This window comes from Pelobates fuscus, chromosome 6 (assembly GCF_036172605.1).
Source record: "Pelobates fuscus isolate aPelFus1 chromosome 6, aPelFus1.pri, whole genome shotgun sequence".
Lineage (NCBI taxonomy): Eukaryota > Metazoa > Chordata > Amphibia > Anura > Pelobatidae > Pelobates > Pelobates fuscus.
The window spans coordinates 220146616-220163383 of NC_086322.1; the positions used below are offsets into that span (position 1 = coordinate 220146616).

Here is a 16768-nt window from a genome sequence, read left to right on the forward strand (position 1 = left end):
TATTTGATGCAGCAGAGGTTATGGCATATGCAGTTAAGCAGCTGCAAAAGTTTTATTTACCGTATTTATCGGCGTATAACACGCACTTTTTCTCCCTGAAAATAGGGAGAAAATCATGGGTGCGTGTTATACACCGATATTCCACATTTACTTACCTGTCTTGAAGCGTGGGCCGGCTTCACAGCGCGCACCGCGGTACTGGAACTTTAATTTCAGGTTCCGGTTTCCGGCGGGACTGAAAGGAAGTGTGCACACTATTGTGTGCACACTTCCTTTCAGTCCCGCCGGAAACCGGAACCTGAAATTTAAGTTCCAGTGCCGGCGGGACTGAAAGGAAGTGTGCACACAATAGTGTGCACACTTCCTTTCAGTCCTGCCAGAAACCGGAACCTGAAATTTAAGTTCCAGTACCGCGGTGCGCGCTGTGAAGCCGGCCCACGCTTCAAGACAGGTAAGTAAATATGGGACAGAGGGAAAGTGCACTAGGGGACACTATGGGAGGGGGGGGGGACACTATGGGAGGGGCACTATGGGAGGGGGGACATACTATGGGAGGGGGGGGAGAATACTATGGGAGGGGGGGGAGAATACTATGGAAGGGGGGGGAACACTATGGGATGAGGGGGGAACACTATGGGAGGGGGGAGAATACTATGGGAGGGGGGAGAATACTATGGAAGGGGGGGAACACTATAGGATGAGGGGGGAGAATACTATGGGAGGGGGGGAGAATACTATGGGAGGGGGGGGAGAATACTATGGGAGGGGGGGGAGAATACTATGGGAGGGGGGGAAAATACTATGGAAAGTGGGGGGAACACTATGGGAGGGGTGGAAATTTCCTGGAATTTCCTTCTGAAAATGAGGTGCGTGTTATACGCCGGCGCGTGTTATACGCCGATAAATACGGTATTTATTTTCGTCATGTTAATAAAATCCCCAGCACCGACTCTCTTAGCTTGCCATGAAGTTTCATTCATTTTTTTACCCCATGAATGAATCAGCACACAAACACCGAGCTTTGAATAAGGTAAGCAATTTATTTTTTTAATTTCTGGTTAGGGGTGGGAAGGAGGGGGGGGGGGGCTATTTAGAGCTAGGGAAAGGGCACTATGGTGTTAGGAATACATATTTGTATTCCTACTGCTATAGTGTTCCTTTAACTAAAATGGTAGCACTGAGATGCACTTTACATTATACTTTTCGTTTTTTGTACTTTGGGTGGTACAATGTATCCTTTGTGGTAAATATTTATATTTAGTCTGCCTCTCTGGCACTGCCCAAGGGATTCATTATGTACTTTTCTACCCTGCACCTTCCCCTTCACCTCCCATTCCACATCCCCCTCTCCACTTTGGAAAGCAACAGCACTGCGTACTCTAAACCCAGTGCTGGACATTTGCATTGGACCTAGAAAATCAGAAAAAGAGAATTTCTGACTTTTACATATGTTCATAAAAGTTACTTTTCCCCCCTAAATACCAAGATGGTGCATTATTTTCCAGATCTGTCTATATCAATTTCACTGCAGTCTCCACGGTGATTAGCTGTCACTCACCAACTGACACATACCAAACATTTCTATGGGTGATGCCAATTTGTAACCAGGCATTTACGCACAAAAGAATATTTTTGGAAGGGGCTTCAATTTATTGGTCTCATTATGGTCACATTTAGAGAATATGGGTCAGGAAGAAATATTTCTTCATGTTCACCGTTTGAACACCATGCTTGTTTATGAGAAGCATCAAGTTTTCCAAGCTTCAGCATGGAGAAGTGTCAGGCAGTAGTCCAATGGATTGTTATTGCCTCTCACTTTCTCAAAGAAGGCTTTTTAGTTTTCTGCCATGCTGGGCCTCCTTAGCAATCCACGCCTACGGGATAAATAATCAGTTTGCAAATTATCTAAGCAGGTGTAAATGGAGTAAGTCAAAATAGTTCCTCTCAAACTCCATGTTCAGGAGGATTGACACCTTTGGATGTTTCAGTAGTGGATCTCATTGTTACAAGAAGTAACATGAAGAGTCTAAATTCCCAGAAATGGATATTCAGATGTGAAAACAAGGAGAACTGTCTCATTGACCTAGAAAGAGGATCCCATTTATTTCTAAGCATTTGAAAAAAAAAAAAGTATCTTCTTCCTTCTGGAAGAAAATAGCAAACCTCTTATCGGCACTCTTGTTTTTCTTGGGTCTCTGGACAAATTATATCAAAAAAACGTTTCTTCCAGAAAAGCAGCAAAAATACACCAGAAAAAAACATTTGCCAGATCTCTCATTCAATCTCAGTATATGTCATGCCATTAAAGCTTGTGATTCCGCCAGTCCACTAGGCCAGAATCGTTCTCTCTTGCACATCAAAGAGACAAAGCAGAAAAGTTCAGTGGTAACTATCCATCTCTATTTGTACCAAGAGTATCTTTTTCAACAGATATATACATGGTCGTCTCTACAACCACTTTGAAAAAATAATTATACAACTAGCCTTTTGAATAAAACCGACAGTACAGTTTCGTTTTGGATACAATTGGAAGATACAATTGACAGACACTTCTCTACAATGAAGCTAGAATGAATTGATGCACCCCATCAATTACTGCTGCTAATGCTATGGAAAAATAAATTCACGAGGTGTGGCCTGACGCTGATTGGAGATGGCCGCTAAAGTCTGTGGCTCCGTCCCTGACGGCTCGATAAACTGTACTTACCGCAATTCATGGCATCCATGGGCCGCAATAAAAAAAAAAGCCTAAATGACCCCTTCGACCCCTAGAACCCAGGGGGAGCCCCCATCATCGTCTATTCGGAGTTACCTACACTCCCTAGCAGCGCACCTTGAGGACTCCAATATGGCGCCGGCATCACCAGTCTTGGCAATGTTGGAGGAAGGAACGTTGGAGGAAGAAAAAAAAAAAAAAAAAAGAGGACTTTCAGCACCTGATAGTGGAGGCCAAAGTCACACAGAGATCTCCTCTGTTAAGGCATCCCTCACTGCCTTGGAGACCAGAGTCACCGCCCTGGAAGACAGGAGGCCGGGAGAAGGAGGCCTTGATACAGTCACTCTATACAGACACACGGCACAGATAGCTGATATGAGGCTTCACGTCGAAGACCTTGATAATAAAAACCGCAGACACAATATTCGTGTGCGGGGCCTGCAGGAGTCCCCAAAACCAGAGAACTTACAAGCACAACTCATGCGCCTCTCCAACAAAATCCTGGGCAGACCACCCGAAGCACGAGTCACTAAGGACAGAGCACACAGGGCGCTACGTCCACAACCGCCTCCTTAGGGATCCCGCCTAGGGATGTAATTTGCCGGGTACAGGAGTACCAGCTGAAAGCGGAGATCATGCTACGAGAACGGAGAGGGCCTGGAGATTTGAAGGCCAACAGGTGGAACTATACAATGATCTATCCCACATGATGCTACAATCCAGACGGGCTCTGAGGCCTATCACAACAGCGCTGCAGCATGAACAGATCAGGTACCGGTGGATGTTCCCTTTTGCCCTGGCAGCACACAGGGGAAACACGGAAGCAACCATCCGGATCCCTGGAGATGTTCCAGCATTCATGGAAGCACTGGGCATACCATCCATACATGTGTCAGATTGGATTACATGTCCACTGAACAAAAGAAATATAGGCCAGCTGGCTAGCTGTAGATTTCTGGCGGAGGGAGATCCGGAGCGCAACATAACCTCAATGTCACAAGCTAGACCGGAGGAATAAGCACAGAAGAGAGAAGACATCAAGAATGGACGCTTAAGACTAAAGTTGACGACCTGCACTTTTTTTTTACATTCGGATTTCTCTCACCTCCACGCACACATGAAAGCCGCAAGACACGTAAGCCACCAATCGTATACTACAAAGGGCGCAGAAACGTTAACTGCCTGAACACAAGGCTTGTGAAATGTATACATGCCCCACTGTACTAAGAGGAAGTTACGGGGGAGGAATTTAAAAAGGCCAAGTTATCAATAGGGGAAAACAAAGGAGAGGGGAGAGGAAGGGGGCAGGGAGGAGTCATAACGCACATTATGAGTGGATTTATAATCCACAATGGAAGAAAAGAAGCCAACTAACCGATTTTATGGCTGGGGAAATGTACACGTCATATTGCACCAAGGGGGTAGGGCACGGGGGAGGGGGGTTAAAAAGGCTTTGTTAACACTAAGGGAGCACACAGAGGTGGGGGAGGGGTGGGGAAAAGCTGTAACCCTTACCAAATTGTGCAAAGGGGGGGGAGGGGGGAGAGAGTAGGACACAGGGGACGCAAAGAGTCAACAGTTTTCTCTTAGGCTTATAATACTACTAAAGGTTACTTCTACATATACAGATGACCAATTACAATGTCACTACTCTACGAGCCGCACTGACAAGTTCCCCATTGGGCCCACCTAAGTTACCACATGTTGTTAAAAGTTTTTAAAGTATTACAAGGTACAGGACCCAGGGGAGACGACACAGGACGACAGAACGAATGACTCAGTACTGAGACGTCAAAGTAGGGGGAACATGTACACACAACTACATAGCTTCTCCTCACCGTGGCACTACAGCTCAGAGAACCAAAGCCCAGCCAAAAACGGACCCAACTACAACACCCACGGACTGACCATAGAATGACTTTCAGACCAGGGCAGCAGGAACGGTACGACACAGTTCTAGGAGACTTACAAACCGCCCCACGGGCTTACTGCCAAAATTCTGTGGCCCTGGACATCAACAAAGTCCTTCTTGGCTTTAGCTTCGGCCCAGAGGCAAATTGCCCCTAATTTGGTCGCCTACTGCGACACCCTACTACCCCTTTCCCCTAGGGCCAGCCTCCCGGCCTACACCCCGTCACGACCTCTCCATCTTCCCTGCTTCCCCCCTTCCCATCCATCTCCCCCACCGGGAATTACGAGCAGAAACCCATTTTTATCAACTCAAGCATCAAAGTTTTCTAACAAATACTACCAGATGGGCTTTTTTTTTTGCTAACAACCCAGTCTCAAAGTCCAAGGGAGTGGCAATCCTCTTCTCGGCAGACATCCCCTTCCAGAGGCAAATTTCTCTTCATTAAGGGGAAGAGTCACGATACACAGTTTACCTTCGCAAACATATACCTCCCAAACAAAGGACACAAACAATTTTTTAGGAACACACTTAACGCCCTAGACTCCTTCGGCGAGGGCACAATAGTGATGGGAGGAGATTTTAATGCCCCCATGAACCCAAAGACTGGAACAACAATGCTCCCAGAACATGTCGCAAGGGGCATTAGGGCCCTCTTACATGAACACCAGCTGTCAGACTGCTGGCGTACGCTACACTACGCAGACAGAGATTACACCTTTTATTTGACGGTGCACAAATAATCACCTAGATTACTTCTTCACGTAACATCACAATTTGGACGACCTCGTCTCGACAAGCATAGCCCTGATGATGTGCCAGTGATTGTGTCCATCAGACCACCAGGCCCCATACAAAAGCAGGGGATATGGAGACTAAATAAGGCATTGCTGGAAAATTCCACTATTAAAGCGGACATTCTCGCTAATATAGAACAGTTCTTCCTGACCAATGCCACTACAGACGCTTACACAGCATCGGTCTGGGAAGCCCACAAATGTTCCATCAGGGGCCTCCTAAACAAAAGCACGGGTCGCACCAGAAAAAAAACTATGTGCTGAAGAGACAGCTGAACTGGTCACGCAAATATCGTCACTTGAAACTCTCCATAAAGCCAGGCTAGATGAGGAGACATACAAACAACTGGCATTGGCCAGGGCGAAACTCCACACATGCCCAACGTCCAAGATCCAATTCCAACTTCAGCTCGACAAGAAATCATTCTATGAGTCTGGAAACAAATGCAGCAAAATGCTAGTCAGAGCACTGAGAGCCAAGCAGCAAAAATGATTCGTACAAAAACTGAACCATGACGACACATTACACCTGACACCAAAGGACATAGCAGAAGGCTTCAGACAATACTACACCTCTCTATATAATCTAACCCTAACGCAAGAGGAAGCCAAGATCGCCACTTCCACACTACAGGATAGAAGAATAGCATACACTACCCGACACATCACCTCAAAGCTAAGTGCAGAAGCGAGAGAGGCTATGGAAGCATGCATCACCATGGGAGAGCTCAAACTGGCCATGAAATTTGCAAAAACGGGCAAGACTTTGGGGCCAGATGGCTTCACAATACAATATTACAGGACATACGCCAAGATATTCGCACCGCATTTCTTGAAAATCTTAAATTCAGTTAGCAACAGGGGATCATTAGATCCCAATATGGTAATGGCACACATAGTGGCCCTGCTGAAGGAGGGAAAGGACCCCATGGCATGTTCTAGCTACAAGCAGACTTCAAGCTCTTCACAAAGATACCGGCTCTCCGCATCCAACACTTCCTACCGAAGATCATACACCCAGACCAGGTGGGATTTGTGAGAGGCCGGGAGGCACGGGACAACACGGTTAAGGTGATCAACCTGGTACACGCAGCCAAGATACACTCAACCCCCTCACTACGAATATGTACGGATTCAGAGAAGGCGTTCAACAGGGTGGATTGGTCCTCCCTCATGGCGGCGCTTCGTCAGGCAGGATTCAGACCTCACATGCAATCATGGATACAGGTCCTCTACACTACACCGGCAGAAAGGGTGAATGTCAACGGAATCCTGTCCCAACCGTTCAATATCCAAAACGGAATCCGGCAAGGATGCCCCTTATCACCTCTTCTATTTGTCATCAGCCTGGAACCATTCAACGTGATAAGAAGCCACACTCGGGTGGAGGGCATAATAGGAAGACTGGGAGAAAGCAAAATTTCGGCTTACGCGGATGACCTTCTTTTCTAGGTCACGAACCCACAAACATCACTGAAAGAGATCATGCTAGAATTTGAAACGTATCACCAACTATCCAACCTAAAGATAAATTACACAAAATCCTCAACATCGGGTGCAACCAAACCTGGACACAAGCATTATGCACCGCATTCCCATTCCGATGGTGCACAGAGGCCTTAAAATACCTGGTAATATGGATGCCAGCGAAACTCTCTGAACTGTTCCGCCTCAACTTCACACCATTTCTGGAGCGAGTGCAAAGAGTCTTACAAAAGTGGACACTAACTCACATCACATGGCTAGGAAGGATAAGTGTCCTTAAAATGAATGTTTTACCCAGATTACTGTACCTCCTTCAGACCATACCAACCGATATACCCATGGGGTTCTTTTCCTCAATACGCAAAATCTTCACTCAATATGTCTGGCGGGGTCAACAGGTGAGACGGAGCTTTGCGATCCCGACCCAACTTAACAAAGCGGGGTCTTTGGCCTACCTGACCTACTCAACTACAGCAAGGACTCAAGTGAACTCACTCCCCTACCCCCCTCCCCCCCACAAGCTATAGAACACAGTTTCACCTGTCAAACTACTAACACTCACACTCACAAACTACTAACACTCACTATATATATATATATATATAGTGAGTGTTCGTAGTTTGACAGTATATATATATACACACTGACAATATGTAAATTGTTTTGTTAGTCTAAATAATTTGCCTTAAACTAGTTTCAAGTTAGCAAACTTGAGTGAGAGCACACAGGTATCTAAACCACAATAACAGTGTAATGAGCACAACTAACAAGAACTGCTCAAACACGGACTAGATACGAAGTAGGCAATCTTAAGCACTCCAGATGTTGTAGACTACATCTCCCTTGATTCTTTGCCAGTTTTACGGCTGTAAGAGCATTATGGAGGATGTAGTCCACAACATCTGGAGGGCCGAAGGTTATCTACTCCTGAACTAGATAATCAGATACAGTGTACACAAATATCACTTACCTGTACAAAGACTTTCTGAAGCAATGCTCTGCGTTCGGCAAGGGGCAGCTCGTTATCTGCTCCTCCAGGGATCTCAGGCACGTGCGGAAGGTCAAAAAACAGGTACAGGCATTTAATGAGTGTGGAAGGCACAGACATCGTTGTCATGCAGTCCACAGTTTTCTAAAACAGAGGAGAAACAAACAGAGATATGCAAACCTAAGCAAACCACAAACAATTATATCCAAGATCAGAATCAGAAACATAAACCATCGCATTCCTTCCATGCAGAGGTATATTTACCAATACAAAGTACTGACTGTGGTGTATTACCAACAAAGTCAAGATCAATGCTAGCTCTCTTCATGAACAACACCACTAAATCGGTTGGATATGCAATTCTACAAAAAAAGTTTTTATTTTTAATTTTCAGTCTAACAACTTGTAGACTACATATTTCCAGGTTATAGTATAAATGCAGAGTTTAATCACCAAGACTTTACAGCTTCTACACTGAAAACTACTCACACTACATGTAATGAAAGGAACACTATAGTGTTAGGAATACAAAGCTGTATTTCCAAGCCTATAGAATCCCAGTGTCTCTCTGCCTCCGTCGCCCCCCCCCCCTCTGCCCCCCCCCCCCCCCCCCTTGGATAAAGGGTTCAGTCAGTCAGGCTTCTCCCCCTGCGATGTCAGCCGTGCATGTATCAGACTTATCCCACAGGAATGTATTGGCTCATTGCTTTCCTATGATATATTTCATCACCCTCGACATCCTCAGGCACAGCGTGAGGACGTCCAGCATCTTTTCACAGAGTCAAACTCTGTGAAACTGCAGTAAGTGGCTGTCTGGTAGTTTCTCTAAACACTGCATTGCAGGGTTACGGGACCAGGGACACTGCACCAAGACAACAACGAAGTGAAATGCTCTGGGTGCCTTGAAGTTACCCATTTGTATATTATTTTTACCTTTCCAAAAAAGGAGTGTTTTTTTTTGGGGGGGGGGGGGTTTGTTGTTGTTTTTTGCTATAGTTTATACTCCCAACATAATTAACCACTTGACTTTGCATACAGTAATCAAATCGACAGGAAGAAAGGTGGCCAGCTAGAACATTGACGTACAGTGCAATCACAAGCCAAGAAGCAATTTATTTCAAATGCAAGCTAAAAGCAACTTACAAACTTACTGAAGCGATATAATTGTGCACTTTATGTGTGCCTGATCACACAACAGCATGAATCATTATAGTTTATTTACCTGTGGTTAACCTAGCTGTATATCAACTGCAGAAGGAAATACTATGGCAACTTCTGCACAGGTGAAAAAACAAAATGTAAATATTTTAGTATTTTACCAAGTTTTATTTTTACTGACCACTATAGGCACCCAGACCACTTCAGCTCAATGAAGCAGTCTGGGTGTCAGGTCCCCATAGTTTTAACCCTGCAGTTGAAAACATAGTTTCAGAGAAAGTGTTAATCCAGCCTCTAGTGGCTGTCTCCCTGACAGTCACTAGAGGCGCTTCCGCGATTTACACAGAGTAAATTGCACTTATTTGACGCTGGACGTCCTCGCGGACCTCCAGCATCAAAAAAGGTCCCCATAGGAAAGCATTGAGTAATGCTTTGCTATGGGCGGGTTTGAATGCATGCACACCTTTGGCAGTGCATGCGGCTCCACTCAGGGGCGGACGCCGATGGAGGAGGAGAGGTCACCAGCGCCGGATTAAGGTAAGCAAATAAATGGTTAATTATCCTTTTATTCGCCACAGAAGGGGCCCTAGTCACCGTTTAGGTGACTAGAGCTCTATAGCATTAGGAATACATATTTGTTTTCCTAACGCTATAGTGTTCCTTTAACAGTGCAGTAAATTATAACTTAGGCAAACTGGGAGGAAATGAACAGACTCAAGATCTATTTCTGATAAGGTTCAAATATAGGGACATGCTTTGTAACATACAGTAGATCAGGGTGGACATAAAAGGAACCCCAAGTGTTGCTGGACTCCAGCTTCTATGATACTTTTCTAGTCCTTAGGCTGACAAAGCATCATGGGAGCTTTACATCTAGAACAGTTAGGGATGCCTCTTGTTGCAAGACCTACAGTAGAGCGTTGTCATTATCCAATCACAAGGAGCCATGGCTAGAAGAGATATAAGTTAAAATTATGGAATTCTCTAAATGACAAGAAATTGGAGGTTGTCCATATGCAGTAGGACATTTGCTGGTTGACAAACAATCTTGCCTTACAAGACTTATTAATGTACATTATTATTGTGCATTTTGTCACCATCAACTTGGTTTGTGACCCATTAATTTTCTATATCTCGCGGCATACACCAGCAAAACTCCTCTATTAGTGCATAATCAAATAAGGGCTCAGATACAAATTCCAGAAATTTTGATTAATTCAAGTCCCCAAATAAACAAGCTGCAGTTTATGCCAAATTGTGCTTAAATAGGATGTCCTTTACACTTGCCCTGTTATCAGAACATTAAAATAGACGAATGGAACTCAGCAAATATACTCATCTAGATTAAAAAATGACAGATTATTAGAAAATAAAGATGTGGGCAATCATTCACAGAACAAAAGGTGCGTAAGATAAATACAAACCTGGCCAGATGATGCCAGCAGGTTAATGACTGTTAGAAGCATCCAGCCCCTGCTCGTCTCTTCACTCTGGTTGATCTCCAAAAATTGGACAATGGCCCGGCTAGCAGCCTCTGGAAAAACAGATACAAGAAGAAAGGTTATGCCAGGTTAATGCACACTTTGAAACATAATTCTAAAAGAAAAACTACTTGGTAACCAGTTTTGATACATCAGTTTAGAGGAACAGAGTGTTTTGAATATTTTATTTTCTGTCTTTGAAGAGCAAAACAGGATAAAATATATACGGTGTTATGGATATACACTTTGTTTTGATATGAATAAATTAAACTATATAGAACTGTGTCACTCTATAATATATATATAGATTTATTAATATTAGATTGGATTATATAGTGTAGATTGGATTAGCCATATTAGTCCAGTAGACAAGATGCCAAAATACCAGAGTATTGCAGTATGCAATGATACCTTTTTTTATTAGACTAAGATAATATTTCAAAGACAAGCTTTCGAGAGTTTTCCCCTCTTACTCAGGTCTGACTTTCAGGCACATCTTCTGCTATTTATGACACCGAACTCACCCCACCTCCCCTTCTTCTTCTTCTTTTAACTGTTAAACTCAATCAATTGATCAGTATTGCTTCAGACCTGAGGAAGAGAGGAAAACTCTCGAAAACTGAAATATTAGGTTAGTCCAATATAAAAAAAAAAAAAGGTATCAATGCATACTGCAATACTCTGGTATTTTGTGATATATATATATATATATATATATATATATATATATATATATATTTATTGAGTTTAACAATATATATACCCCATACCCCCCACGGTCACCAAAAAGGATTTTAAATTTAGATGAAGAAGAAGCGGCAGGCGCAAACAAAAGAGAAAGATTAGAAAGACAATAACTATTCAAGATAATACTAATAGTGGCATTTTTAACCTTTCACAAAAAATCTTAACTAGTGCACAGATATCAGTTTTAAGTAAAGGTCTTAAATTTGCTCCAACTACCGGTAATAAATAATAATTAAAAAAAAAATAATAATATATAAAAAAAAAATAATAATAATTTATAATATATTAAATGACCACCAACACATACACAAACACACACTGCATCACACACACTCACACTTCATTCATATACACACACTGCACTCACACACACTGCATTCATACACACACTGCACTCACACACACTCACATTTCATTCATATACACACACTGCACTCACACACACTGCACTCACACACACTGCATTCATACACACACTGCACTCATACACACTGCACTCATACACACACTGCACTCATACACACTGCACTCACACACACTGCACTCATACACACTGCACTCACACACACTGCACTCATACACACTGCACTCACACACACACACTGCATTCATTATATACACACACTGGAAATAAATATTCAATTAATATATACGCACACACACTGCACTCATACACACACACTGCACTCGCACTGCACTCATACACGCACTGCACTCATACACACACTGTAAATAAATATTCAATTAATATAATTTTTTTTAGGATCTAATTTTATTTAGAAATTTACCAGTAGCTGCTGCATTTCCCACCCTAGTCTTATACTCGAGTCAATACGTTTTCCCAGTTTTTTTGGGTAAAATTAGGGGCCTCGGCTTATATTCGGGTCGGCTTATACTCGAGTATATACGGTAACTCTTTTAAACCTTTTGAAGCCTTCCTTGATGTTAATATTTTAAATCCGATTCCACCCCCTCTCACACTGCCACATAATCATCAAATAATGGATACACACCTCAGAGAGAAATCTACTTTCTACCCTGCCTATTTTAAGTCTGCCCCCCTCACTATATTCGAGAAACTAGTAGTAAAAGATTTAGAAAAAATCAAGAATAACAAATACGACCCACAGAATCTCACACATACAGAGAAATTGGCACTAAAGGAACTCCAAGAAGATAAAAACATTGTAATCAAGACAGCCGATAAATGGGGAGGGAAAGTTATACAATCCAGCCAAATGTATATAGAAGAGGCACACAGACAATTAAATGATACAAATGTGTATGAAAAACTTTTATCAGACCCAACCGCACAAATACAAGCAATTTTAACCCAATTTTTAAATAAAGGCTTAAATTCAGGGATTTTAAATAAACACGAATTCAACTTTTGAAATAAAACATTTCCTGTAATACCCGTCATATACTTTCTCCCTAAAATCCATAAAAATGAAACCATACCACCAGGGAGACCAATTGTGTCTGGCATAGCCTCCCTCCTATGTAATCTCTCGCAATACATAGACACCCTCCTACAACCCTCAGTTAAACTTATGAGATCTTATCTTCAAGACTCCATGGCTCTCCTAAAGTTTTTAAACAATTTTACATGGAAACCCAGTTTTATATTAGTCACATGTGACGTTCAGTCACTATATACAATTATAACTCATGATATAGGCTGTCAAGCTATTAAAGATATTTTAACAAAAGAAGGAAAAAATTCTGATATACAAATTTATTTTATGTTAGAAGACATCAATATTATTTAAAAAAACAACTGTTTTTGGTTTTTAAATTCTTTTTGTCTTCAAAAAAGAGGGAATGCCATGGGAACTAGGTTTGCTCCCAGTTACGCTAATCTATTTATGGCGGACTTGGAATCTGAAGCTATTTTTAACAATCACGTCTGGAGAGCAAACCTAGTCTCATTTTTTAGATATATTGATGATCGTTTTTTTATTTGGGAAGGTTCTGAAGATGATCTTAACTCTTATTAACAATCTTAATATAAATAACAAAGGTATTATTTTAACTTACGAATATAGCAGAGAACAAAATCAATTTTTTTAGATCTCAATTTTTTTTATTTTTTTTTTATAAAAATAAAGTGCTCAGAAGAGCCAAATATTAAGACTCCGGAGAAATTGTTCAGAAATAAGCGAGTTTAATAAACAAGCAGACCTTTTAAAAGATACATTTATTGAGAAAAATGATTCTGAAATAGAACTCACGAATACTTTTAAAAATATACAAAAAAAGGATAGAAATTAACTTTTAAAATACAAATTGAAAAATACTGACGATCCCATGCCCTTACCTATTTTTAATTATAATAATAAAAGTAGCACTGGAAAAAAGATTATAAAGAAACACTGGCATATTCTGAAACAAGACGACACACTTAATAAAATTATACCAGAACGTCCGATAAATAGTATTTAGGGGAGCACCACATTTTAAATCAATATCAACTAAGAATTTTACCAAAGAAGTAATAAATGCATTATCCTTTTTTCCACAAATCAAAGGTTTTTGCAAATGCAAAATGTGTATAGTTTGTAGAACTACTGATCCCACTGTTCCTCACAAAGTAACCCAATTTATTTCAAGAATGACAAATCAGGTTTATAAAATTAATGACTTCATTAACTGTTCAACGAAAAATGTTATCTATCTGATTGAATGCCCCTGTGGCCTCCAATATGTTGGAATGACTACAAGGTGCTTAAAAACGCGATTAAGCGAACATTGCAGAAACATAAAAAATGGATACTTAAACCACTCAGTATCCAAACATTTTATTAAACATAACAAAGACCCAAGAATGCTTAAATGTATTGGAATATAAAAATGTACTATTCCATGGAGGGGCGGAAATATTAAAAACATTTTAGGCAAAACTGAAATGGAATGGGTGTACAAACTCCAAACTCTCACACCCCATGGTTTAAATGTTGATTTTGATTTGTTTAATTTCTTGTAACTATATGCTTTTACATTGTTTTTATTTATTATTATGTCAATGTGTATTTTTAAATAGATGGGCTATATGTTTCTTTTATCCTCTGCACCATTAATAGATGGGATATGTGCTGCTTTTTTTATATATATATATATATATATATATATATATATATATATATATATATATATATATATATAGTGTTTTTTTATATATTGGTTTAATCTCTTGTCAGTATTATTAGGTTATTCTGATATTTCTTTATTTGGGAATATGCCTGATGACACTTTTCAGTGTGTCAGGCACTCCCTAACGCCGGCCACATCCTTGTGTGAGCAGACGTTTTTTGTTTTTTTTCTATCTCCATGACGACGGCCGCAGCTTTGTGCGGGCCGTCGGCTCCGAGATTCAGCCAATTATCCATGATGACGGCCGCAGCTTTGTGCGCGCCGTCGTCGTGTAGATACACGCCCCCTCCTTCTGACGTCAGCCGCAATTATATGCGAGCTGACGTCCAAATCCCACTTACTGGTTTAGACGTCAGCGGCTGCGCAGTGCGACAGTGCCGACATCTTGTTATCAACTACATGTCCCAGCAAACCATGCGGTTTTTATGCCGGTCACATGACCACATTAGAAAGTTATTTTCTATATAAAATAACCCTCGTTTACAATGTTTCAAAGTCTTATAAGGTTCATAAAGCCTATTATATTGTATGTCCATTATGAAATTATTTGTTTTTATATGTTTAAACTTGATTGTTTATTACTGAAATTTTGATTGTCTGTTTCTAATTTTGGCGCCAATTTCAAAGATTTGAATTGCTATTTAAACTCTCTCTTGCCAGGTATCAGGTCCTTATTCCATATTGATAAAGCCGTACTGGCGAAACGTGTTTGTGGATCTTTTTATTGTGTATTTGAATATATTAAAGATTATTTGGTCACTTTTTATTTGTGCCATTTATCTCTTGATACACTTTATATTGTTTTTTACCTGGCATTTTTATCACCCTGGACTCCAAGTAATCCGAGGTGGGGATAATACCACCAGCGCTATCTTCAAGGAGCAGTTGGTCTGCTCCTTCCTTGTGAGTACCATTTTATATATTTTATTTACAGTATTTTATCCAATGAGCACTATTGGTTGTCTCTCTTTTATTTTTGAGTGTTGAACATACCATTGATGGAGGAAGTTTACCCTATATCCCATAAGCGGGGATTGTACCGCTGTACGCCTTTTACACTAGAGTGAGTTATAGCTCTTGCAAATGTGAGTTTTATACCAGCTTTTAATATTTTTACTCTATTAGTAGACTTATTGCACTATTTGGTTCTCGATTTATTTTATCTCTTGCATATGAGTTAATCTACACGGAGGAGAACAGCGAGGACATTTGTTCCTGACCAAGCACCTATAGACTCTGTGTCTCCAATAAGAGCATTTTAGATAAGACTCTTTTTATTTGGACTATTTATTATTAATATATTAAGTCTCTCTGGCACAGCCCTTACTCTCTATTCTTTCTTCTTTTGTTATACTTTACACTAGGGTGTTTGAGGGATTCCCTTATAGGGTTGCTGCCCATTTGTTATTTAGCGCTTACTCTTTTCTCATATATATATATATATATATATATATATATATATATATATATATATATATATATATATATATATATATATATATATAATAAACAATACACAGCAACTTCAATGTTGACAGATTTTATTAGTTTGTAAAAGTTTTTTTTAAAAAACACCTAATCTAGGCAAAAAAATGGGGATTTAGTTACATTATATGATCATACATTGCATAAGCCTGCCACAACGTCAATGTACAGGCTTATGCAATGTATGATCATATAATGTAACTAAATCCCCATTTTTTTGCCTAGATTAGGTGTTTTTTTTTAAAAAAAAACTTTTACAAACTAATAAAATCTGTCAACATTGAAGTTGCTGTTTAGTGGATGGGAGAGTGCGCTGGATCTTGTGTATTGTTTATTGTATAATATGGCCCCCAGCAGCACCCCATTTAAGCATGTTTAGGTGAGTGCAACCATCCCCCCATGTTTCCTATATATATATATATATATATATATATATATATATATATACATATACACACAAAGATTGATAGGAGTTGCACTCCAGCCTTCCTCAAGTGTCTGCCCGGTGCTCGGCTGCACAAATGTATAGCGTATAGAGAAAAGCCAGCACTCAAGGACTTTTAAATTGTCAAAAGAAACCTTTAGTGTGTCCTGATGAAAGTCCACAACAGTGGACTGAAACGTCGACCTTCAGACAAATTGGAATAAAAGGTTTCTTTTGACAATTTAAAAGTCCTTGAGTGCTGGCTTTTCTCTATACGATATATATATACACATATATATTTATATTTTAACGTTTTTCCACAATTTTTTTTTTTTAATTCTTTATTTTATTTGTGCAAATAATGAACAGGCAAGTTTGCTCCGCCACATCATCTGAAGCAAACCAGATGATTCACAGAAAGAAAT

The 16768-nt window shown here is 40.5% G+C and overlaps 1 protein-coding gene across 4 annotated transcripts in view; it reads right to left on the reverse strand.

The window, feature by feature from the left end:
• The window catches only part of WDFY3 (WD repeat and FYVE domain containing 3), a 297453-nt gene that overhangs the window by 142426 nt on the left and 138259 nt on the right, over positions 1-16768 (reverse strand). For all 4 annotated transcript variants that reach the window (XM_063458757.1, XM_063458760.1, XM_063458758.1 and 1 more), the window contains 2 exons: positions 10478-10587; positions 7878-8039 (listed from right to left, as the gene is read on the reverse strand). In XM_063458757.1, the coding sequence (XP_063314827.1) occupies positions 7878-8039; positions 10478-10587 (272 nt within the window). The remainder of the gene's footprint in view (positions 1-7877; positions 8040-10477; positions 10588-16768) is intronic.